The sequence below is a fragment of the Macadamia integrifolia genome, chromosome 9, assembly GCF_013358625.1.
Source record: "Macadamia integrifolia cultivar HAES 741 chromosome 9, SCU_Mint_v3, whole genome shotgun sequence".
NCBI lineage: Eukaryota > Viridiplantae > Streptophyta > Magnoliopsida > Proteales > Proteaceae > Macadamia > Macadamia integrifolia.
The window spans coordinates 23,364,456-23,391,714 of record NC_056565.1 but is presented as its reverse complement, the minus strand read 5'-3'; the positions used below and the strand labels follow the sequence as shown (position 1 = coordinate 23,391,714).

Here is a 27,259-nt window from a genome sequence, read left to right as displayed (position 1 = left end):
TTTTTGGTCTAGAGTTATCCTTACTATTTCATTTCTCATCAATAGCATGCCTACCAAGATTCTTGGGTCCCAAAACCCCATTGCACTCTTGTCCCCTCAGTAATCTGCTTTTTCCCTTCCTCCCCGAGTGTTCGGTTGTATTTGTTATATGCATGTTAGCAAATCCTCCTGCACAAAACTTGATCCCAAGGCTCTCAAATGCCTCTTCCTTGGGTATTCTTCTACTACCAAAGGCTACAAGTGTTATCACCCTTCCTCTCGTAGGCGATTTCTTTCCAAAGATGTCACCTTCCTTGAGTCTGTGTCTTTCTTTGCTCCTCCTCAACATCCTCTTCAGGAGGAGAATGGGAATCACAGGAGGAGAATGGGAATGCAAGTGAAAAGGATGCTGATGCTATTCCATTTCTTCCTCCTTTTCCTCTTACTCCTTTCTCTTTTAATATTGGGAAACATAAAGTGGTGGATGATGTAGACACTGTGGAAACTAATGTGCCTTGTACAAAGAAGGCACCGGTTATTGTATACACAAGAAGGACAGAATACCTGCGAAGAGTCCTCTTTGAATCCATATCCTAAGTTCCATCCTCCTCAGTCAGGTAACATTTCTTCTCCTTCTGAGTTAGACCTCCCTATTGTTGCTCGAAAGGGTAAGAGAGCTTGTACTAATCCTATAGCCCAGTTTGTTTCCTATGATGCTCTCTCTCCTACAGGTGCTGCCTTTACTACTACTCTTTCTTCTGCTTCCATCCCTAAAACGATTATTAAGGTTATGGCAGACCCCAAATGGAAGCAAGCTATGTCTGAGGAAATGATGGCCCTTGAGAAGAATGGCACTCGGAAACTGGTTGATCTTCCCAAGGGAAGAGTTCCAGTTGGATGTAGTGGGTCTATACGATCAAGTACCGATCAAATGGTGTTGTTGAGAGGTACAAGGCAAGATTGGTGGCCAAAGGGTACAGTCAGGTCTATGGAATTGATTATCAGGAGACCTTTGCTCCTGTGGCCAAACACAACTCTATAAGAGTTCTTTTGTCTATGGCAGCAAACAAAGATTGACCCCTATATCAGTTAGATGTGAAGAATTCCTTCCTCTATGGTGACTTAAAGGAGGAAGTGTATATGTAGCCCCCTCCTGGCTTCAAATTCCCAGCAACTGATAGTAAGGTGTGCCTCCCAAAGAAGGCTCTATATGGTCTCAAGCAATCACCAAAAGCTTGGTTCGAGAGGTTCAGGCAAGCCATCTTGAAGAATGGGTATTCTCAAAGTCAAGCAGATCACACATTATTTACTAGGAGAGGTAATGGTACTATCACAACGTTAATTGTGTCTATATTGATGATATAATGGTGACTAGAGATGACAACGATGAGATAACTAGGCTGAGAGCTTAGTTAGCCAAAAAATAGACTTGGGACAATAGAAATATTTCTTGGGGATTGAAGTATTAAGGTCTAAAAAGGGAATCAATATTTGCCAAAGAAAATTTGTGTTAGACCTGTTGAAGGAAACAAGGATCTTAGGTGTAAACCGGTGAGTTCTCCTATTGAGCAGAATCACAAGTTAGGAGAATATTGTAGTTCCTCTCTTGTTGATGCAAGAAAATACCAGAGGGCTAGTGGGGAAGCTAATATATCTGTCTCTGACTCGCCCGGATATCACTTATGCAGTGGGAGTAGTGAACCAATTTATGCATGCTCGCAAGAGTGGGCACTTGGATGCTATGTATCACATCCTTAGATACTTAAAGTCATCTCAGGGAAAAGGACTCTTATACGCTCAGAACAATCACTTGAAGATAGAAGGTTATTCTGATGTTGATTGGGTTGGATCCATCTCTGACAGACGATCTACTTATGGCTATTACACATTTGTAGATGGTAATTTGGTTACATAGCGGAGCAAGAAACAGCCTGTTGTAGCTAGATCGAGTGCAGAGGCAGAGTACAGGGCAATGGCTCATGGAGTTTGTGAACTCATTTGACTGAGACTAGTTCTTGAGTTGGGATATAATACTGACGGACGTATGCGTCTCTATTGTGATAATAAAGCCTCCAGAAACATTGCCCATAATCCAGTACAGCATGATAGAACCAAGCACACTGAAGTGGACCGACACTTCATCAAAGAAAATTGACATTGGCAACATTTGCATGCCCTTTGTGAAGACAGGTGATCAGTTGACAAACATCTTCACCAAAGGACTTATTCTTCACCAATTCAGTTCCCTCTTATGCAAGCTGGGAATGTATGACATTATTCTCTAGCTTAAGGGGGAGTGTTGGAATATATGTAATAGCGGTACTTTAGGAATTGTGTTTATGTTGTCCTATTTTGTATTTCCTTTTATTTTCATTTCACCTCCCTGGGGAGGAATGTGTAATTCCCTAAATCATTATTAGAAACTAATATATGTGAGGTGAGCAATAGAGCTCACACACGTTAAGCTCTTAGTTCTCTCTTTCTCCTCTCATCGTTTCTCCCTCTCCTCTCTACCTCTGTTCTTCCTTTCTCATTGGTCTCAAAACTTACTCTTCTCAACTTCCAAATGAATGGGCCTTTCAGAGACCATTTTCTGAACTTGGGATCTTTCGTGCCCATTGGCCTCAACTCCTTGGCCAAGCAAGGTGATCTCCATTTGATGCAGATAAGTCACTTAATGAGCTTATTTTATTGCAAATAAGCCTTAGGTTGGGTTATGTATGTGTTGGGCCTTTGATCCCATGGGTTTTCTTTGTAATGGGCCTAAAATATGGGTAGAAAGCATAGTTATTAAGGCGGTAAGGCGACGGAGGCGTTTGACGGTCTTTCAGAGCACCTGAGCGATAAGGCGGGCATAAAACGTCACCTTATTAACTAAAGCATTCCTGTGTGATTTTTTATAAAACCATTCTATTCGACTCAAATCCTAGTTGAATCCTATTACTCATATGCTAAATAAGTATTAAAGGTTCATACTTCATACCAAAGCACCAGACTTAAAACTTGTCCTACTCAAGCTTTTAATGCCACAAGTATTGCCTATGGAAATTTGACAGAATATTTGTAAAAGTCTCAACAATAACCAGTAGAAGAATGGAATGCCTACCCAATCTGGCCTCAAGATGAATAACTTCGATTGTAAAGCAAAGCCATAGCAACAAGACCCTCACTAGGGCTTCTGGAATAAAATCTCAGACCTAGAATCTTTCATAGCTCCAGCGACGGTAGAAAGAAGGTTTTTTTACCCAAACGGGAATCTGAAAAGCCCTCTGAACTTGCATAAGAATGGAGAAATTAAGAGTTAATAATTTGAATCAATTATTAGGAAATGAGACATAAGGAAAGGATCTCAGTTCTCATTAATAGAACTACAAAAGCCTTTTCTCCTGCCATAAAGGGAAACGATAACCATTATTGTCGTAGTGTTCGTTTGTTACTAATATGTAAGGGCCCTACTTTGATCAATCCCAATAATGTTCAACTTCTAGGTATGAGAAACACACAGTGTTAATACTCAGCAAGAGTCTTACGACTCCCACGGTCTCACCGTAGGTAAGAAGAAAAAAAAAGCTGTTAAGACTTGAGAGTTGAGAGTCGTAAGACTATGATGAATAGATGAAGATGAAAGAAGAAGAAAGAAGGAAGAAGATGGGAGAAGAAAGAAGAGAGAAAAAAAAATCTCACAAAGAAGATGAGAAAAAGCAGAAAAATAAAAAAATAAAAAACAACATACCTGGAGAGAGGGGAAAGAACCTTCGCCGGAGGCGGCCTGAGAAGAATCGAAGGAGGAAGGACCGCTTGAGTGCTTCACTGTCGGCTGTGGAGTGATTTGGGGTTTTGCGTTTTGGGGTTTTGAGGGAATATCGTGTTTTTTGGGTAGAGTTTTAAGTTATTAGAGTTTAATCCAGTGTATCTCATGTGCATCAAACATTATGCACCTACCAATCATGAAGTCTATTTTGGAATATTCATAAATCAGCTATAAAAACATTTTTTTCTAAAAAGGTCCATAAGGTGGCCGCCTTTGCCATAAGGCATCGCCTTAGCCGCCTTATAGCATAAGGCGGTTGCCTTTCATACCCAACATAAAGCGGCTTACTACCTTATCCTCTCTGCACCGCATTAGGGCCTAGGCGTTGCCTTACCAACGCCTTAATAGCTATGGTAGAAAGTAGAAAAACGAGATTTAATTCAGTAGTTTAGTTAGAGTCTTGTTTTGAGTTTATTTCTTTTGTTATTTCAGTTTGAGTCAGTTTAAGTTTCCCTATTAGTGAATGACTAGTTAGTTACCTACTCCATGTTGGAGTTCTAGTCCTAGTTCTATTTGGAGTCCAACTCCTATTAGGTATTGTCTAGTCCTACTTGAAGACTAGCTCCTAGTTAGATTATGATTGCTATTCAGCCCTCTATATAAAGAGCAGCATATGTACTCTCAATTCGCAGATTTGAATAATGAATGATTACAGTCAATTGCTTAAACAACCGGGATATCTGTGGGTGAGAAGCCAGGGCCGAGATAGCCACTCCTCTCCCACACTCCCCTTCTCATTCCTTTATTTTTCTGCAAATTATTTACTGTTATTAATTATTTAGTGTAAGAAGAATTCAGATCTGTCTAAGTCTTCAAAGCCAGAATCGATCACCAAGAATTCCCCATTCTTGAAGTCTGCGATCTCTCTCTTCTCCTCTATTATGAATCTGATCAAGGAGCTATGGTTAAAAGTTTAGAAGTCGTTGTAGGACTACTCAGTCCTCCTCATGAAGCTGTCCAGATTGTCTAGTTGCTGTTTTGCAGAATTCTGTCAATTTCTCTCTCCTAGGTGAGAAAATCAAGAAAGTTCATAACTTTACAACCAGCGGTCAGAAGTTCTTCAAACTTGGAGGTTTTTGTACCCTCCCTGGGCCCTATAATAGACCAAATTTGCAGCTCAATTGGAGCCCTACAGACCTGGCCGCTACTCTCTATCCAGCCATATTGCCGGTCTGTCTCTCTCCTATCGGGTTGGTTTTTCTCCTGAATTACTATTGTATCCTTGGGGGTTTATTTGATGGTCTTATTCCCTTGTTTCCTTATCCTATTTGTCTTGTTTGGGGTTTATAAACTGCTGGGGTAGTTTACTTGTAATCTGCATTACCGTTCTTTCATCAAATCCTCTTGGCTTGATCATATTTGTCTCCTTGAACCAGATTTCCTGAAGATACAGCCTCCCGTATAGCTGCCTGCAATGCCCCATCCTGGTCTATAATCTCAAATTACTCCTCCCCCCTCGGCCATATATGGATTCTTTGGAACCCCTCAAAATTCCATGTCCTTTCCTCCTCCTCCCAATGTATCCATCTCAAATTCTCAATGTTTTTTATTCTTCCAACTCCTTTTCCCTCGCTTTCTCTGTCATTTATGCCCTTAAATGAGCATTGGATAGATCCCTCCTTTGGGCTCACCTGCTCTCTATTGCCCCCCCCCAAGTTAGCTCTTCTCCCTGAGGCATGGGTGGTGACTCCAATGTTGTCAGAGCCGCCCACGAAAAGTTGGGAGGATCCCCTATTGATCCAAATGTTGTTGAAGCCTTTAATGATTGTATTGAAGCTATCAACATGCACGACCTCAGATGGTCTGGAACCAAATTTTCCTGGCATAATAAGCATAGCGGCTCCAATAGAATTGCTAGTAAACTTGATCAAATTTTGGACAACGAATTCTGGCTCTCATCCTTGCCCTTCTCTCATACTACTTTTGGGCTCCCTGGCATGTTTCATCATAGCCCCATCTCTCTCCTCATTCAGCCCTACATATCCTTCGGTCCCATGTCTTTCAAATTCTTTGACATGTGCACTCACCAACAAGATTCATCTAGTCAGTGAAGCTTGGGCTTCTCCTGCCCAATCCTTAGCTCCCCCCCCCCCTCATTGCTCTCCTGAAAGCTTAAGAATGTAAAGATGATTCTCAAACGTTGGAACTCCTCCTCCTTTGGAAATATCTCCTCCCGCATTTTGATCTATAGAGATAACCTTTCCTCCATCCAAGCGAATCTCCAGATTGACCTTCATAACCCCTCCCTTGCTTTTGAAGAGCAAGCTGCCACCCTTGAGCTTTCCTCTCTCCTTGCTCAAGAGGAAAGTTTTCTTGAGCAGAAATCTAGGATTAAGTGGTTTGAGCTTGGTGGTGACTCCAACACCGCCTATTTCCACCATTCTCTCAAAGCTAGAACCAGCAACAACTCTCTCCTTCGTCTTCTTTCCAGTGATGGTACCACTCTTCTCTCCCCGGATAGCATCAAATCTAAAGCTTCCAGCTACTTCTCTAAACTCTTCCACCTCCTTCGTAGCGGGCCATCCCATCCCTTCAAATCTCATTACCAAATTTGTTCCCCCTCCCCCCATCTTATTCCCCTTCTACAAGCTATTCCCTCTAATGATGAAATCTCAGCTGCCATCTTGTCCCACAAAGCCAACAAAGCCCTATCCCCAATGGTTTCAATATGGGATTCTTCTCCCACTGTTGGGACATCAATACATTATTAAGCCTAACATCATCCTGCAATCTATAACTTCTTCAATCCCTCTCAGATTCATGGGAACAATCACACCTTCCTTTTAGACCCATCTCCCTCTACAACCTTCTTTATAAATTCATTGTTAAGATCCTAACCAATAGGATCCAGCAAGTAGTCGACTTTCTTGTCAGTCCAAACCAATCTACCTTCATTGCCGGTAGAAATATTGCTGGCAATATTATTCTTTGCCAAGAAATTGTTGGAGATTTTGAAAGGAAATCCCACTCCCCTGCTGCCCTACTTAAAATCGACATCCACAAAGCTTTCAACTGTTCATTGGATTTCATCTCCAGTGTCCTCCATGCCATGTCCTTCCCTCCAAACTTCATCCATTGGGTCAGCTCTTGTATTTACACCCCTCATTTTTCTCTGTCCTTCTCAATGGAACCCCAAATGGATTCTTTCCCTCCTCTGTTGGTATTCGTTCAGGCTGCCCTCTCTCCCCTTTCCTCTTTTCCCTTTCCTTTGAAGTCATATCCAACTCCATCCAATCCTCCGCTGATCTTCATCTCATTTTCCCCATACCCAAATGCAAATCCTTTGGTCTCACCCATCTTGCTTTTGCTGATGATTTGATGATCTTCTCAAAGGTTGACCCCCTCTCCATCTGATATCCCTATCCTCCCTTCGCCTTTTCGAATCCCTATCAGGTCAACGCATTAATCTCCTCAAGTCCCATCTCTTTCTCTCGGGAGTTTCTGATACCCTCAAAGCCTCCCTCCTCCGATCTTCGGGCTTTTCTCTAGGTTCCCTCCCAGTCAAATATCTGGGCCTCCCCCTCATTTTGTCCAACTCTCCCCTCACCTTTGGACTACTATACTAGATTTCCTCCTTAAGAGGCTGCAGCTCTAGAAACGCAAGCTCCTCTCTTATACGAGTCATCTTGAGCTCATCAAATTTGTCCTCCAAATCCTATTGCATCTATTGGTCTGGTGTGTTCAAGATGCCCCCTGGCCACCATCAAGGCAGTTGAATCCCTTACGTGTACCTTCCTCTGGAAATGAGTTGACTCCTCCAGATTTCTCCACTCTCTCAGTTGGTCTTCCATCTGCTGCCCTAAAAAGGAAGGCGGCCTTCGTCTATGCAGAATCCAAGACATCAATTTTGTTGGCACCCTCAAGTTTATTTGGAAGCTAGTCTCCAAGCATAATAGTATTTGGGTCTCTTGGTTATAATTTTACCTCCTCCGAAATGACTCTCTTTGGTTTGTCTCCCTCCGTTCCGACGCTTCCAATGTCTCACGCAGCATCATTTCTATGTGCACCCCCTTGCCCTCAATGCCATCCATCCATTCCTCCATCTCGGATGGTCTCTCCACCTCCCTTTGGCTTGATAACTGGAGCCCTTCGGGTGCCCTTCTCTGTTGTGGGAACCCGATCCACTTACGACTTTAGCCATCCTTGCTAGAGATTCCCTAGTTGCCTGTTAGTCACCCCCTCCCTCCCCTTCCCCCCCATCCCTCATGCCCAAAGTGAAAAAAATTATCTGGGCCCCCTCCCCTTCCGGCTCCTCCTCCACTGCCTGGAATTTCTCTCGTTCCCTCTCCCCCATGTGCTTTGGCACAAAGTTGTTTGGTTCAAAGGTCACATTCCCTATCACAGCTTCACTACCTAGAGAGCTCTCTCCAACTCTCTCCACCCAATCTTTCCTTCGTTTCCACCATATCTGTCTCCCTCGCTTGTTGCCTTTGCTAGATGGTATTGAAGACCCAAATCATCTCTTCTTCAACTACCCTTTCTCTCACTCTGTTTGGAAAAAAAATTCTAAGTCTTTGCTGGCTTGGTAGGAGATGTCCGCAACCTCTTTATAGAGAATAGATCTGGATCGATATGACCTTTGCCGGCTCTTCTATCTATTATTTTGCAGGGAAGCTCGCCTTTTGTGCCACCATTAAGCACTTTTGGATGGAAAGAAACCTTAGAAGATGGACTTTTCCAACTCCCACTCTTTTGAAAAGATTTGGAAAGCCATCTTCTTTAAGGTTGGTTCCAAGCTTCGGTCGCTCCTCCACCGTCCGGTAGCTGACTCCCCAGGAAACAAGCTCACTATTGGTTCTTGCCCCCCCCCTCAGGATTTTTCCGCCCTTCTTGTGGCTCCTTTTCCTTAGCGCTTTGTATATTCCCCCTCTTTTCTTTCCTCTTGGTTATGAATTATTTATTCACAAAAAAAAAAAAAAAAAAAAAACCTCTAATGTCATATTTTACCATATCAAACTCGATTTTATAATCCACTAGTAGTTTCAGCCTGGTATCATGAAAGAACAGCATGAGAGGAAACAAATCTCCATAAATAATAATAATAATTATAATATAGTTTGGACCCTTTTTTTCTCCAGACTCAGCTATGAGTACAGGAACCAGATTAAATTCAGTTAAAATCCAAGAAATTTTATTCATCAACATTTACATAACATCAAATAGTTTCCCCTCACAGGTAAGAAAATCTAACAGAACACTGTCACTTGAAACAAACCTTTGTGAAGCCTGAACTTGCAATTACAGCACAGCGAACAACATTGAAATCCACATGCTTCAAGAAAGCCTTAGAGATGTGCAAAATTTATCAGGTGTCAGTGAAGCATCTACGATCGGCTTGACCTAATATGACAGGTGACCCAATTTTCAAGGTGGGATAAGACATTATAATGTATAAAACAGATTACCTGTAAGACATTCTCAAAGAACTTATTTAAAGCCTGCAAAAGAAACAAGATTATTTTTCTTAGGCTAAAATCATCAGATTCTGTGGAGTGCAACATTTGTAATCATCCTTCTATGATATAGAAGAAACATTTCAGAAGAAAACATTTGTAATCATCCTTTTATGATATAGAAGAAACATTTCAGAAGAAACCTGGAACATACCGACTCATAACCAGCAATAGCAGGCCCATGCTTGCGAGGTATTGAAGTTTCTATCCGAGAACGAGTTATTGTAACACTGTTTGAAAATTAGCTTCCACTGTAAGGAACACTTAACAAAAACTATCATGGATCTAAGGTCAGAAATAGTAAAAAACAACAGAAAAAAAAGACCAAAAAACCCTCACTTTATGTACTGAAAAGGGATTTGCACAAAAGCTTAGAATCTACAGAGGATGTTTACAAAGACCATGTAACAAATATTAGAACCATAATATAGGAAGAACACAGTTATATCCATAATTTTGAGGTGAAATGCATTTGTTTCACTCATCTTCTCCACGATAAAAGCAAATATGAAGTATGAACTCATATAGTCCCTTTACCCTCAAGCTATTTTTCGCTAGGCAGTTAAAACCAACCAATATTTAGTACACATCCACCAAATTAATTATTATACCACAATAAGAAACTATAAATGCCAAATGTTATTATAATATATTCCCTTTTCTTCCATTTATTAAACTAAATGGTCTATAAATAACACTGCTGATTGTTCCTGAAGTGTTTTCTGATCCCATTTAGTAAGCAAAGGCTTAGTTGAATTGAATTGTATTGTTCCCAAGGAGTGTGTAATGTCTCTGTAGACTACATATCTATTATGTAGAACATTGAAAAGAGGTTGTCTGTAAGTATCTGAAGATACAAGTGCAAAACCAAAAAATACACATAGTAAGTAGTAGTAAGAGCCAAACTTAAGAAACAACGAAAACAGACCAAAGCACTCACATGTAAAAGATAACACAGGAATGATTAACACCAAAACCCAAGAAATGGAAGTGTTCTTCTAAGCATCTTATCAGGAAATTTAATCCTATATTATGTGAACATCGAATTAGTTTTACCTTTTGCCTATGAGAAACAAATGTGCTAATCCTTCTTGCATCAAAACCACAGCTAGATCAGCACTTGCAGCCGGATCTAAAATTTAGACAAACAAGCGTCGCCATTTAAACATAAAAGCAGAGAAACTAGAGACATTTTCAACCCTAAGGGTAAACAGTGTGAAGTACTCATTCAACGATAGAAATTTTGAAAAAGCAGCCCAAATAACTGTGAGAATAAGATTGTCAACATTTCAGGTAATTCCAAAAGAGTTAAGACCCAGCCCGTCATAGGACAAGTTTGGCCTGAATCTTGATGGCCTATCTACCAGGCTACAGCTAGAGTTCTGAAGATAAATAAAATGATAAATAGGTGAACCTTATAGTTGAGCCCCACATCCATTATGAAGACATCTTCGAGGCCACTAAGCACAATTTACTAAGAGCGTAAAATACCTACACTTATATGTATTGATAATCAAACTTTCTCATAGAACTTCTCTAATAAAATCTCTCATTGTAGCTTATCAAAAAATAAATAAATACTGGAATCAAAGGATGTTACTACACGTAAGAGACAGCATACCAGATGCCTGATGGAGTACATCTAATGCCAATGAATCCCAAAAATCCTATATATTCAACACAAAACATAATTTATGTTAGTAATCCAACAAACATAAGCACCAGAAAGGATGAAATAAATGCACCATGCACACATGCAACCGCCTCAGATTCCACTTACGTGCTACCATGCTACTTAGTTGGAACAATACAATACTAAGTAGTAGATAATCATGCTCCTGTGAATATGATACAAAGAGTTGCCCAATATAGCATAAGATCCAAATATTCTCATTTGTCTAGGGGCCATCAAGAACCTTCTCCAGCCCCAAAAAGATAATAAATAAAGATACAGTTATTATCATTATATTCGGTGGGCAAACTACACCATCTCCCACTAGCCCTGCTTAGCTAACTCATTCACTGTGTAATGCAGGGCTGGATTGGTTTGGATTGGGTTGGTTCACTTGTAAACCAGTTTTTTTTTTTTTTTTTGGTTCAGTTGTTGGCCTAGGATCAACATGTTGTTCAACCTACACACCAGGATTTGTAGGACCCATTTGATGATCTTAAAGAATACGAGTCTGGAGTTCCTGAAAATCAGGAATCTTATCAACATAAAGCTTGTGGATCCAATTGGAGGTCTTCAAATGGCTTACGGAATCCAGAATTCCAGGATTTCAGAAGCTTATCTTCATCCCAATCGTGGGTTAATTTTGAGGAGGATATTCTCTTCATTTTATTACTCTAATTGTATAGCAGTTTCCTTCTTTATTTAATGTTGTTATTTATTAATGCATTAGGACACTCCATTCTTAACCTACAGCAAGAGAAGTTAGCTTTCGTTTTGGGTTGGGTTTTATTAATTTGTTTGTTTCCTTTTCTAATCGTAGTCCAGTTTTATAGCTGGTTATAAAAGATGTAAGGGAAAAACCTTCCTTGTTGATGTATACATTGATGCTGTCCTTCCCTAACAGTTCAAGCTTTTAGGTGAAACGGTAGAGAACATGGTATTAGAGCAGGGAGATCAAGTGTTGACTCCTGGCAAATGCATCGGAAGAGTTTCCCGAAATTTCTTCTCCCTCAATGCCACATGAGCTCCACGTGTAAGGACCATGGGATCTTGGCCTGCACATGTGGGGGACTGACTGTTGATGTATACATTAACACTGCAGCCACTGCTCTTCCCTAACAGTTCAAGCTTTTAGGTGAAACGGTAGCAAAAAGAAACTTTGGAAAACAAGACATAAAGGAGGATTAAAGATAACAACCGGAAGGTTGAAGATTTCGACAACAGGAACCAGCGGAGATCTGGTTTGACTCCAACTAAGTAATCTCACTCATGGGAACACCAATAAATCTGAAATTTTAGATTTAAGTTCCTAACCCAGCGATCTCTGACACCAATACAAGGATCCTTCAAAACAGAACTCTGGAAATTAATAAAAATAATACTGAAACTAGCCTAGGCTGTAGTGATAGTTTCAGACTTGGTCTCAGACGCATATCTCACAGCAGAGGGGATTTCAGGAATACATGATCCAGAATTCAGATCGCCTTGAGAGTTGAACTAACCCACAAAATCTGAGGTTGAATGGACTGGTATTCAGGGAGATCTAACAATTTCTTCCCAGTCCAAGCAGTAATGCAGGTGCAGGAAAATAGATACACAGAATACAACAATGGGTAAGGGAGAAAAACAGGGGGAAATAAAGAGGAAGGAAGAAGAAATAAGAAGGGCAAAGGAGGAAGAAGAGAAGAACTGTACCAGGGAGGGAACAGCAGCCAAGCTGCCCAGACAACGCAGGCACACTCAAAACCAAAACTCAATTTTCCATATTCCATCAACTGTCTTCGTTGTAGTTTACATCCATATAACTAAGAAAGACTCCAACAGAAAATGGAAACTAGCTTAATCTATGAAACTAAAATAAAATAGGAAACTTGAGACAACAACATAGCTATCTCCCCAAATATGATTCCCAAATTAAATCGTAGATATCCAACTAGATCTAAAACCCAAATTTGGACCCGGTTATTGGTTTAGACTTTCAAACGGGTTTGGCCCTGTCCACAGAAGCGATACTGAATCAAACATGTCCCAGCCCACTAATTATCCCTCCTCTCCTTTCTGATATATTTGACCAGAAAGAGAGGAGTTATCTTGCCACCACCTAAAACACCAATTCCAGAAATGCATTTCCCAGCTAAACCAAAGTGAAAGTACCAAATCACCTTGAAAGCAAACTTCTAACCAAAATAATGTTTTTCCTGCCAGCAACAATGAAAGAAGCACAGAAGGCGATTATATTGTCAACCTATAGCTATTGATGTAGAACAGAATGCTTAAAATATTGTATCTTCTTGGAAAATTGAGAACAACCCGTAAAAGGTTTAATATTCAACAAAACCAAGAGAAACATTCACCCATTTTCAGTGACCAAACTAGAGAACTCAAAACACCACTGAACATCTCTTATTGGCAGAAGATCAACATTGGTGTTATTTCAAACATTCAATATAGAAGACTCAATTTTTATTTATTAAAAGGAAACAAAATGTGCATAAAATAAATAACATATTTGATGACACAGTAGATGAATTTATGTTTATGTCTTTATGTCTTAGAAGACATGTGACATTACACATCAATTGTAGATTCAGGTCAAAGAAAATCCCTAAAAGCACAACCTAGTAACCTACACACTTATATTAAGGATATATCCTTACACATAAACAAGGGGTGGTGTTCTAACATTTCTTATTTTGATTAAACTAATACTTCATTTATTATGTGCAGCATATCAAGGTTCTTCATCCTTTTAAGGTTCTGTTTGACAGTTAAAAATTTTTCTCATAGACAATTAGAAACTGTTGAACCCCTGACCTGGACAGTGCATTTTTATTCTATGAGGAAGAACCTTAATCAGCTAAATAATTTTCCTAAATAAGAAGTTACTGTCAGAACTTTCATCAATCAATCCACATTTTGATTCATTCTCGTTTCAAAAACTTAGGGACAATGAGGCTTGAGTCTCATGTCTATAGGCTTACACCTCATTGCTCCAATAAACCAAATGGCTTGCCTCACACCTTCCACCTTTAAAACTGTTAACAGTACGAATATGGAGAATGCTTCTGTGTCTTTAACTGATCACACAAGTCCTCTATTTATAATACAGAATCATGATAGAGTCATGATAGGAGTACAAATCAAGAAACATAAATAAAATACAAGAACACCCCATCAAGCCGCCCCACTCTAAATAGGATAGGTGGAGGGGGAAAGCCCCAATGTGCCCTTGCGGCACACTTACTCCTATTCTAACACTCCCCCTCAAGTTGGTGCATAGATGTCACCCATGCCCAACTTGACTAAAATAGGATGAAACAACTTTCCAGCCAGCTCTTTAGTGAACAAATCAGCCAGTTGATCACCAGACTTCACAAAAGGAATAGAAATCAAACCAGCATCCAACTTTTCTTTAATGAAGTGTCTGTCAATCTCCACATGTTTGGTTCGGCCATGCTGTATTGGATAATGAGCAATACTGATAGCAGCCTTGTTATCACAGTAAAGCATCATACGAAGACGAACAGGTACACTAATATCCCAAAAGTAAACGCAACCATAATAACTCACAGATCCCCTGCGCCATGGCAAGAAATTCTGCTTCAACACTAGATTTAGCACCACATTATGCTTCTTGCTGCGCCAAGTGACAAGATCCCCTCCTACAAAGGTATAATAACCAGAGATGGACTTTCTGTCAGGTGAACCAACCAAAACAACATCTATATAAGTTTCAACTCGGAGGTGATCATGAGGAGATAAGAGGATCCCTTTCCTTGAAGCTGACTTCAAGTATCGCAAGATACCCATAACTGCTTCCATATTAGAAGAATAGGATCATGCATAAACTAACTAACCAAACTCAGAGACCACAGCCACAATAATATCAGGTCGTGTATGAGAGAGATATATCGGTTTCCTTACCAACTGTTGGTAGCGGCCTTTATCAACTGGTTCACCCTCCTATTCCTTGAGACAGGTACTAGCTTTCATAGGAGTATCAGAAGGATGATAACCCAACATACCTGTCTCGGACAGCAAATCAAGGATGTACTTCCTTTGAGAGAGAAAGATGCATTTTAAAGGCCTGTCAACTTCAATCCCAAGAAAGTACCTTAACTTTCCAAGATCCTTTATCTCAAATTCTCTGCCCAGAAAACCCTTGAGATGATCAATCTCAGTATTATCATTTTCTTGTTACCACGATGTCATCCACATAAACAATAAGCATAGTAACTTTTTCACCAAACCTCTTTATGAACAATGTGTGGTTAGTATTACTCTGCTTATTACCCACAGATGACATAGCCTTGTGAAATCTTCCAAGCCACGCTCTAGGTGACTGCTTCAAATCATAGAGAACATCGCTTCAACTTACAGACCTTACCTTGAGTTCTTATGCTAGAAAAACCTAGTGGAATACCATATAAACTTCCACACCGAGCTCTTCCATGGAGGAAAGCATTCCTTACATCAAGTTGTTGGAGTTCCCACCCTAGGTTTACAGCACATAAAAGTAACACTCGCATAGAGGTCAACTTGGTAACTGGTGCAAACATCTCCTGGCAGTCAATTCTATATGTCTGAGTGAACCCTTTACCACAAGCTTTTCCTTGTATCTATCAACGAAACCGTCAATCTTCTGTTTTACCACAAACACCCACTTACAGCCAACAGGTCTCTTCCTAGGTGGATGAGTCACAAGTTCCCATGTAGCATTCCCTTTTAAGGTATCCATTTCTTCCTCCATTGCGGCCTTTCATTTTTTTTTTTTTTCTAATAGAGCTTCCTATCAATTCTTGAGAACACAAGTAGATGAAAGAGAAGATAGAAAAGCACGATAGGAGAGAGAATGGGAATCATATGAAACAAGATGAGATATAGGGTGTTAAGTATAGGTCCTAGTGCCTTTTCTGAGGGCAATAGATTGGTCAGAAGGAGAAATTGTACCTGAAGTATTGAGGCTCAATCGGGCTGAAAATTTTTGAGTTTAGATCTTCTACACATGCCTTCATCTCAAAAGTATATTCATGGGGGTTTTGCTTCGCCCGAACTAAAGAGAGTAAGGAGGGAGAAGAAGATGTGAAAATTCCAACAAGGATTGAAAATCTCTACGTTTTGGGGTTTTGGTCGACCCGGTCCGATTTCAAAACTAAGCTTTTAGACTGGCACAGGTGCCAATCCACCATACATGTGGCATTGGCCACGTGTCGGCATCACAGCCAGCCTCCGCCAAGAAATGAGGCCGTAGAGGAGCTCGATCCACTGGATCCAAGGATGTGTAAAGGTGCTATAGTAGTGGTGATTGTTTGAAGAGTAGAGTCATCAATTTGTCTCTGGAATTCACCAATGGTTCTCTGAACTGAAGTAATCTCCCCCTGAGTTGGAACAAGAGGGACAAGAGTCTCTATCATAAGCTCTGTTCCCTCACTGTCTTGTGGAGCATGAGGATCCTGAGGTGAAGATGATGGGTACACTAGTGGAGCAAGCAGATTCGGAGTCATCCTTCTTCATTAGTAATACCGAACTCCCCCTGAAGGCGTGACGATGAGTATCCTAGAAAGAGACAATACACCAGGTAGGAGCATAGTAACACTTGTATCCTTTCTGTGTAGGAGAGTAACCTAGAAAGATACACTTAGTACTTCTAGGTTTCAATTTTCCTGGTGAATGATGATCCCTAGCATAGAAGACACACTCAAAAGTCTTTGGAGGAACCAAGAAGGATGTAGCCCCATGAAGAACCTCAATAAGAGTTCGAGAGTTAAGGACATGAGTTGGCGTGTGATTGATTAGATAGGCTGCTGTGAGGACAGCATCACTCCAATTTGAGATGGAACCTGTCTAGCAAACATGATGGCTCTAACAATAACTAGCAAGTGCCTATTCTTGCGTTCAGCCACCTTAATTCTGAGCAGGAGTATCAACACAGCTTGTCTAATGAAGAATCCCATGATCAGCTAGGTATTTTTGAAACTAGCCCTCCATGTACTCTTTTCCATTATCACTATAGAGAATTTTCAGAGTGGCATTGAACTGAGCCTGAATTATTTTATGGAATCGGACTGAACACTTCACTTTTGTGTTGCATCATGTAAAGTTGTAAACCCAAGTAATTCTAGAGTGACACTTAAAAAAAAGGACGCAAACCATCTTTTTCCAGAAATAGATGTCCGACGAGTCGGACCCCATATATCAGAGTAAACTAAATGAAAAATAGAAGAGCTTTATTTAAAGGTAAATAACTGGAAAGAGTCTGTTTAGCCAGAGTACAGGCTTCACAAAAGAATTCATCCCTATTACATGGTTTAACCAAATCCGGAAATAAAAAAGATAAGGTCCCAATTGGTGGGTGTCCCAAACGACAATGCCATTGATTCAATTCAGAAGAATCAGAGTGTAGTTGATGAGGAGTAGTTGATTCTGCAGCTGTAGGGAGACAACCTGATGAGGAGTAGTTGATGCTGCAACTGTAGGGAGACAACCATCATCAAGCAAAAAAGATCACCCTGCACCTTGCCACATCCAATCATCTTCCACGTTACCAGATTTGGAAAAATGTAATGGGAAGGGAAAACATATTACTTTACAGTTTAGGTCCTTAGTATGACTACTAATGGATAGCAAATTAGTAGTAAAATTAGGGATATGCAAAACTGAAGACAGAGGTATATAAGAACACTTAATAGAACCCTTTTCGAAGATAGATGATAGGGTACCATCTGCTACCCTAACTTTATCTATGCCTTAGGTGGGTGAATACTGGTGAAATAAACTGGAGGAACCGGTCATGTGACCAGTGGCACCGAAGTCAATGATCCAAGGAGTGGAGACGATTGATGCACAATGAGCACCAAATAAAATACATGAGTGAGCAAAATTGGAACCTGAGGGGACTGAATTGGTAGGAATTAAGGAATTAGAAGCCTTGAGCATGCGTCTGAAAGCTTGAAGTTCCTCCTGGGAAAGTCTTATATCAGTTGCAAGTGGAGTGTCCACAGTCTCAGCCTAATGGGCTCTAGTTTTGGATCAAACACGAGCACGCTTCGCCTCAAAATCAGCAGGTTTTCCATAGAGCTTCCAACAATTTGTCTTGTTATGGTATGACTTGTGGCAATGTTCACATTTAAAAATCTCCTTGGTGGTATCACCAGTTCGATTTGCTCCCTCAGATGTAGTAGTCGACCCTTATGTAGGGCTGATTTTTCAGTAGTGGGAGTATGTAGCATAGAGTTACAATGACATTACTCCGTATAAACCAAGGAAAATGATTGTTCCAAAGTAGGAAAGGGAGAATTGCTAAGCACCTGAACACGAATCTGATCATATTCGACATATTCAAACCAGCCAAGAAATCATACACCCTAATTTTATCCACATGTTTAGTGTAAGCAGTACAGTCATCAATAGTAGTGGGATGATAATTTGCAAAGTGATCCAGTTCATAGCACAGGTGGGTTCGAAGTTTAACATAATATTTGGACACAGAAAGTTCCTGTTGGGTAGTGGTACAAACCTTCTTGCGAAGATCAAATACTTGAGCATCATTCCTTAGTTGCCCATAGGTTTGCTTGGCAGCAGCCCAAATCTAAGAAGCAGTATCTAACAGCAAAAATCCTCTAGAAAATAGATTGATGAATAGAACCAATCAAGTAAGCCATTACCAAAGAGTCATTAGTGACCCATTTATCCTAAGATATACCCTCATCAAAGGGTTTCTTCAATTTCCTTGTAATGTGTCAAGTGAGACCTCTACCAGCAATGGTAAGATAGGTAGATCTGGACCAGATGAGGCAATTAGTTCCCTCCAATTTCACAGAGCTAGTCCCAAAAGGCATGTAGTCATTACGACTTTGTCCATCGAATCCAGAGGCCACAATAGTTACTTCAGACATGATTGCACTAGTGAAAAAAGACAATGAGAGATAGAAATACCAGATCTTCAAAACCATCAATCAAAATGTGTGTATACTTGGATCAAATTTCCCAATAAGGGTAGTGAGGCACTCCAAATTATATTTGATTCTGATGAAGAACTGTCGATATAGGAAAATTAGGGTTTTCTCCTTATCAAATAAGAGGGGATATTTGATATAAAGAGTTGGCAGAAGGGGCCACAAGTCTGGTCGATCTCCTCTGCTATCAATGGTGATGATGATCTCAAAAAATCATCTAGTTCTGAGGAGAGATTCCGAAAAATCGATTCAATCAGTGTTTTGGAGGAATCCCCTGTTTTGAAAAAAATCAATTAGTGTAGATCTTTAATCTTGCAAGTGGTGATTTGTCCTTCTACGAAGCTGAATTTGATCTTCAAAAGGTAGAGGTGTGTTCTTTAAAGAGGAAGAAAATCACACTCCCTAAAGTAGAAGAATAAAAAATTGCCGAGGGTGAAGAACCCTAAGTTTCTTGCAAGGGTTTTGGGTTTTAGGTCATGAGGTAAGGTATAGGACAGCACTGGATTCGTAAGAATCACCTTATTCGTGAGATGAGGTGAAGAAGATGGAGGAACAAAGGTGATGGAAGCAAAGGGGATGGAGGCCTGCGATTCTTGAATGAGGAAGAAGAAGGGGCTGGAAACTGAAACTGAAACTGGAAACTGGAAACTTAAATCAGAAATTAGGCTTTGATACCATATTAACAATATGAATAGGGAGAATGCTTGTGTGTCTTTAACCGATCACACAAGTCCTCTATTTATGATATAGAATCATGATATAGTCATGATAGGAGTACAAATCAAGAAACATAATGAAATTACAAGAACACCCCCCATCCAGCTGCCCCACTTTAAATAGGGCCGGTGGAGGGGGGGAAGCCCCAATGTGCCCCTGCAGCACACTTACTCCTATTCTAACAAAAATGTACCATTACAGTGGTTAAGAGCCACACCACTCAACTGAATAATCAACAAAATAAAACTCAATTGATTAAGTTAGAAGAGTTGCAGGGGGGAAAAAGTTCAGAGAGGCTACTAAATGAACTATTATCCATATATAAATGGGATAAATCACAAACAGAGCAATCATATCATGAAAAATCCACATGGAAGTAAAAGGTAAAAAGATGCGAAGCAGCTTCTGTAACAGACCTTTCTTAAGACAAAAGGACGATGTAGTTCAATTTCTAGGGTATGGAAAGCCCCAATCTGCAAATGGACAGGAATGAATTAGCTGAAGCATTAAAAATACAGCCACCTCATTTAGTAAAAAAAAAGACAAGGAGTTTATGTTAGTGCGAGACTTGCCTTTACATACTCATTCTCTAAGATATTCTTGCCACGTATACGCAAGACTGACCCTTCCTTGTCATAATCCACAGCCTAAGAAGAAATTACAAATAATAATGCAAAGCAAACCAAAGATCTGCCTAAAAATAATGAGTTATTTCTGAGTTCGTAAGTTAACGTAGAATGAGCAAATGCTATCCTTGTAAAGCCACTATCCACTCTCTCTAGCTTTAAATTAGACAAGGGGGCAAAAGCAATACTGTTGGTATATATGCAATACGTATTTATCAAATTGGATTATATGCAATATGTATTTATCAAATTGGAATAATAATCCATTCCATCAGCCTTGAGGTTGTAAAATTTGTTTTTAAGAGGCTTACCCCAACTTTAATTTCCAACTTCAGCTTTACACGTTCAGCATCTCTTCCTCCAGATGCCATCTCTCTTAGAACTTTCCTACAACAGAGTATAGATTCATTAAGACTAGTTTTTCACTGGACCTGTAATAGCAAACCTAGCAGCAATTCATAAGGACCATGTAAATTTCAGTACATTGTTATTATAAATGACAATGACTTGCCACCTATTGGACAAAGAAAAACCATGCATGCCAATTGGATCACCAGATATATGTCCAAGAATTTGACGGGAATAAACAGAAAATGTACAAGAGATACTTTCAACCTCAACATCCTCCAGAAAAATTCTAAGAATGTGACTGCGCACTTTCTAATTACAAACATCTCATGCAAAGTACTTGGAAATAATGACCCGTGAGAAATTTCTCTTCCAATGATAGTAGTATTCTTAATCTATAAATCACACTCGCAGACAGCTAGGCAAGAACATGATCCTAAATCGAGCTGATAAAACTGTCCGTCCTTTCAACATTGAAACCACATCTACCACATCAGCAGATCTCACATGTGGATGTAGTGATAAGAGGAAACATCTAATAACAGCCAAACCATCATACAATCCAGCTTGTCGACTTTTGTTGCTCACAGAGGAAAGACCCACTGTATTAGAAGTAATAAGGATCCCTACAAGGTAGTCATTGCAGCTCTTCCAGCATATTAACCGGTGATTTAAAAATTGGATCGGATCGGCCCGAATCCGGATCAGGATCGGCTGAGGCCATCCTGATTCTGGCTGATCTGGATTGGACCAATTGGATCGGTAGTCCCTAACACCTACAGGCCAAGTCTAGGGTTTTTCAGTTGATATCAGGTTTTCAAACCCTTATACTACCATACTCTACGTTGGTGGCCACGGCTCCAAATCAAAATTTTCCGTTCGAACAACAGATTGAACCTCACATAGTATGGGGTATTCGAATCAAACATCTCAATAGGATTTAGGCTTACCTCTTTCATGCCGCAAGTGAAGCACCTTCAACAGTTCATAACACTTGATCAGAGAACCCGTAGAAGTAGGAATCAATCTCAACACTTTATGGAGAAAAACACAACAGAATCCTCCCTCGAACGATGACAACACAAAACACTTGGAAAGAGAGAGAGAGTCTACAATTATGGGAGAGCTCTGGTTCTCCCAAATCTCATAAGCTATTATGAGTAGTGCACTTTTCCTCTCCTCTTAATGCTATTAAGATTCCTTTCCTTTTTTGTGCCAAGTGGTGCTATCCTATTAGGTCCTACACCAGGGTAGCTTAATCTGAGTCATACTCGTAAGCCAATTTAACGTGATTTTTCATAATGACACCTTAGTATAGTAATAACCATAAAACCCATATTAATAGAAAACATTACATGTAGATGTATCCACTTTACAATATCTCACAATGGACCTCAGGGCACAGAATCAATTACTATCACCACCATGGTTCTAAATCTTGGCCAAAATGAAATTTCATGGTTTCAATAGGCACCAACATGGTTTAATGTACCGGTGTCGGTGCTAATCGTACCATATCAGCTGATACGTATCGGTATTGGTCGGCATCGATACTATACCCACCAATACGATACATCTATTTTAAAAAATTTTCATATCGAAGCGAATCTGTTAGAGCAAATGCTAAAGAAAAAAGAAGAAAAGCAAAACAGATTCACTCAAGACATTGAGATTTAATGAGGTTCACACACCGATAGGGTGTGCTACGTCCTCGGCAAAGAAGAAGATGATTCACTATGTTGGAAGAAAGGTTACAATGGAAATCTCAACAAAAAACTCTTGCTTAGAAACCGTAACATGAAAATCCCCAAATCTCACTTGCATACATAATAAGACAATAGTACATATGTATACACTCCTCAAATCGGGTCCATCCAATGGGCCGCGGTCAGTCAAGTCGTACCATACCTAAATCCCATTCGCGTCACCACCAAAATATGTCATAGAGGATCAATCTTCGAAACAAGTCAAGAATTTGAGACAAACATAACAATATCATATGATACACACTCTCTGATACTCATTGTTACATATCGATACTCTCAATATGTACAATTGAGCCCCCAACAATTGCATTACATGTGTATAATCATCAATACTCACAGATACTTAAGATACAAATCTACATAACCCATTGCACTTTCGAAACAGAGCTTGTTCTTATCGCTGGAAAATACTCAAGTTTCCAAAATTTGAAGCATGATTACACTTACTCAACAAATTTCACAATCTTGATTTACCATTCAATCATATCCTCCTTATCATGAATTATGGCATCCTCATACTGATCATCTCCTATAGTATACATTTGCAAAGTCCTCGCAGCCAAATAAGTGTCTTCCATTTGATTTCTCCATTCCATTTAATTCTTGATTTTTATAAGAATCACCACGACAACTAGTGTCATCATTTCCATTTAATATTGTTTGTCCTTATAAGAAGCCAAGTGGGTTGATCCTTCCGCAAAATTGAATGTCGTATCTCATGTCGTGATTGCTTAAGTTGCTGAGTTTGTTGTGTATGCACAAGAAAATGCATAAAGCAGATACAGGAATTGTCTAGTCAGGGATTAGGAGCAACTGTAGGATGTATCTATATTACTTGACCGACAATATATTTTTCAGCATATCTATTATGTCTTTCACTATTGTCTTTCCTAGGATTCCTGCCATTAACTTTACCTTACTATTGTGTGTCCTTCTTAACGAAAGATATTCCAAGATGCAACCTTTAATGGTATGATCTCTCTCTCTCTCTCTCTCTCTCTCTCTCTCTCTCTCTCTCTCTCTGAGCATATGGTGCCCCCTTCCTAGGAAACACTTGACTTCAGCTAGATGGCAAGATCAAACAATTAAGTTTGATGTGATCCTGGCCCTGTGAGCATGTAGCACAATTTTACAAGTGGTCTACATCCACAACATCAGTATAAATGATCAGGAATTGATCCAGTCACTGCCATCCCTTTTGCAATATTCTAGTAGTATATTTTATAAGAAGTTGGATGGCAAGATCAGAAAATTAAGTTTGTTTTACTTCTTTTTTTGCTATGTTTGAGTAGATTTAAGTAAAACAAACTAAAACATTGGATCAAACATGAATTATTGCATCAATTTGTTCATAGATTTTAAAATTTCTTAGGAAGTCGAGAATAGACTATTACTACATGTAAAAAACTTCATCCTATTAAAAAATTTCAATTGAATATACTAGTCTCTCAGTACGGTGTTTTCCATTTTAACTTTTATGCATGATACATGTTATATATTGCTTTTTTTAACTGTTTTTTACTGCAAAAGTGTATAAAAATGTATATTTTGTCCATTTATGTGTGCATCTTTAGTGTATCTCTGATACGATATGATACGATATCCTTTGATACATATCTTTGATTTAGCCGACCGATACCGCGATCGACACTGATACTTTAATCCTTGGGCACCAAGACGAAACTAGAGTCCAAAACTAAAAGGTAATTGGTATAAACCAGTTTCAGTTGAAATTTCGAAGGTTTTGATTGTTTCGACTGGGGAACACATATTTGGCCCGAAAAACATCATTTTTTCCTTAAAATCTTGCATTCTTCTCCCATATTTTGCATTATCAAGAAAGATCAAGCTATAAAAAACTACTTTAAGGTATACCCATTTTTCCCCAAATGCATTTTTTTGTACAATATAGTAGTAAACATAGTAGAATACTTTCAAATTTTTATATTTTAGTTAGAATGGCCCGATCTATTACTTCACAGTTTTTTTTTTTTTTTTTCCATGTCTAAAAAAAAAAAAATACCAAATAAATTATTTGTTGGAGGGTCCAACCCAAAACCTTAAGCAATTAGGTGGAGAGAGATCCTCAAGTATCCCCCTCCGTGAGATTGACTTTGGTTTTGTTGCTACCTTTCTTCTTAATGTTGGCAATCTCGCTTGAAGTGTCCAAGCTTGCCACGGACAGAGTAATTTCCTCTTTTCTTTTTGAATTTGTTTTCCATCTTAACATGAAGGTTCTTATTGAAATTTCTTGTTCACAAACCGATGTCGAACTATAGCTCTACAACTCCCAACATCTCAACAATATATGCCTGCTAATAAAACTTCCATATTTCTTATGTGCAACTGATGATGGATCAAAGCTTCCCCTCAAGGATAGAAACAGTGACAAACCTGGAAAAAAAAAATGAATTACAATTTTCAATTAGAGTTCTCCTTTTTTTTTTTTTTTTTTTTTTTCTTTTTTTTTTTTTAGTTCATGGATTAGGTTTAAAAGGTCAAAAAAATAAGTTTTAGAAAAAATCAGACCAAATAAACACTTTTAGGACCTCGAAACCAAGGTTTCCCTATAGCCTAGAAAAAAAGCCAGGTTTCAGCCTGAATGCCGAAACAGATTTCAAACCTTGGTCACCACCCTAGCCCACTAAACAGCTAGCATAAAGTATCCTAACCATTGATTGGACAACAAAAAGAATGCAATAAAACATTTATAAAATATAATTATTACAAATAATAAGTTTATAAATACTTTGCAAACACTTTACAATTAAACCATCAAGCTCGAAATTTTATTCAATCGAATTCAGGATTCTTAAGATATTCTCCCTGAATAGGAAGTGGATTCCTTACTAAGCGTCACTTTCATTTACAAGCAAACACAGTGGACCTAGTAGTGATGTATAGCCAGTCAAATCTACGCATCAACCATATATACACTGAAGAGTGACGATCTAAAACAATAAAGACCTCTAAGGCTTGGGGACCATGCAACTATCACGAGAACCTTGTCACATAAAATATCCAACTATAAACCATGCAAGGTTCTCGAATGATCAAGTCTGTCACACATACAAATATATACCCGCATTTGTGTCTAGAATCTCTATTCTCAAAAACACAATGTGGCAATCATGTCAACAAAGAGCCTGACTCCATCCCCAATTGCGAACACTTCAACGTCGTACTTCTGGACGCACTATCACCCATATAAAATATAAATGCAAATTAGCTGAAGTTAAAACAATTTAATTTGGATTTGATGAACACAACATCCAACACTCTACGCTACTCTACTCTACAAAGGATTTGTAGAGAATGAAAGTTGGAAGAAAGATTAGCCCTCTCTACTATATATGTAACCAATTAAACCTCTAAATTGTCTGCCTACCTACAATATACCATCACATAACAGAAGAATACCACAAGAACACCCAATTCCCATCTCAAAAGATAAGTGTACTGAGAAAACAAATCATGAGATTTATATTTACAGTAAAAAGAATGCAGTTCTAGTTCTTATAACTCACTGCTTTAATTATAATTAAAATTTAACCCGGAAAACGAAAGGGGCTTGTTGGGAGAGAGAGAAAAGAAGAGTACCTAACAGTAACGGCCATGACGGTGTCACCCTCACACACCAGATTATAAGCAAGCCAGAGGTCATCAGACTCCTCAGGAATCATCTGCCCACAATTCAAAACATAAATCAAACTGGAGAAAAATGAATAAAATGGACTCTCTCTCTCTCTCCCCCCTTACCTTGACACTACCTGGGCCATCGGGAACAAGATTTCTACGGACGACCTTCATGGCTGCCCAACCACGATTTCGTTTGAGAATTCTTCAGACTTTCCGCAAAATTCTGATTCAAGCGTTTTTAGACCGAGGGGAAGCAATTAAAGGCAGATATCTTACCGAAAGATTTCTTTTTTGGGGGTGGGGTGTTTCTTGAGTCTTAAAATACACAGCTTGTGACTATCGTGTGGCTTCGCACTTCTCTGAATCTCTCTGATTAGTAGTTTCCTTCTCGGCGAAAGATATCCTTTTTAATTTGGGAGAAAGGTTACGTGGGCGAGATCTCGTTTGCCGCGTTCTGGCACCTTTTCGTGACCCGGGGCAGTGGCCGTGGGCCGTGGGCCGTGGGCCATGAACAAGTTGGGGTATAGCTATTAAAATCTTTTGGGGAAATATCACTTCCTTCCTCCTTCCCTCGCCACGTATTTTAAAATATACCACTCCTTTTACGTGAGTTTTAAAGATTCTATCAATCGTATTATGTGGTTGATGGTATTAAAGAGACAATCAAAAAGACAATATTATTTTTTAATCTTCAACAAAAAAAAAAAAAAAAAACTAAATCTATTTCATTCTTATGATTTTAATGCTTTAAACTAATACAATCTCAGCCTTCCAAATCCACGGCTTCCCATTGTATTGGGAAACCCTAGGTGGGTTTCGAGGAAGCACAAGCGGTGGCTCTAATGGGGTTGCAGCAGTAGCCTGTTTCAAAGAAGAAGATTGCTGCTCAACCCGTTTACAATGGTCTCCACCATTTCACTATGTGGACCTTTAATGTCGACCCATCTTTGAAATCTCTCTTTCCCGCTCCGTATAGGCATTAGCTTCTGTGTGCAGAGGAATTCAATGTAATCCTGGACACCCAAGTTGTAAACCAAGCCAAGGTCCAGAGCTCTTGAGGGTGTGGCTAGCTCTATGGTCGAAGGTGTTCAAAGGTGCATCAGTGAAATCATCTATGATGGGGTTGTGTGTGTTATCATGAATATACACAGTGGTCATGAGAGCTGATCTAATTGCAGTTGGACTCCAGTCTGGGTGTCTGGCTTTGAGCAGAGTTGCGACTCCACTAACATGTGGGCACACAAGACATAGAAGTTCCATATAATATGTTAAACTTCACTCTTCGTCGATCTG

General features: G+C 39.4%; 1 protein-coding gene across 4 annotated transcripts in view; it reads right to left on the bottom strand.

Moving 5' to 3' along the window:
* Positions 1-26,390, bottom strand: part of LOC122089055 (protein PELOTA 1) — a 63,926-nt gene extending 37,536 nt beyond the window's left edge. The window contains exons 1-10 of one of the 4 annotated variants that reach the window (XR_006143199.1): positions 26,087-26,390; positions 25,928-26,010; positions 20,525-20,600; positions 20,160-20,234; positions 20,004-20,060; positions 10,865-10,910; positions 10,300-10,375; positions 9,398-9,473; positions 9,196-9,228; positions 9,006-9,074 (exon numbers count right to left, since the gene is read on the bottom strand). Coding sequence is in view for 3 of the 4 variants with exons in the window: in XM_042658475.1 (XP_042514409.1) it covers positions 9,006-9,074; positions 9,196-9,228; positions 9,398-9,473; positions 10,300-10,375; positions 10,865-10,910; positions 20,004-20,060; positions 20,160-20,234; positions 20,525-20,600; positions 25,928-26,010; positions 26,087-26,137 (642 nt within the window). In the remaining variant the exon portion in view is untranslated. Of the gene's footprint in view, positions 1-9,005; positions 9,075-9,195; positions 9,229-9,397; positions 9,474-10,299; positions 10,376-10,864; positions 10,911-20,003; positions 20,061-20,159; positions 20,235-20,524; positions 20,601-24,457; positions 24,722-25,927; positions 26,011-26,086 lie in introns of those variants that run through there. The other 3 variants (XM_042658477.1, XM_042658475.1, XM_042658476.1) reach the window with 3 other exon arrangements.
* Between the last annotated feature and the right edge of the window lie 869 nt (positions 26,391-27,259).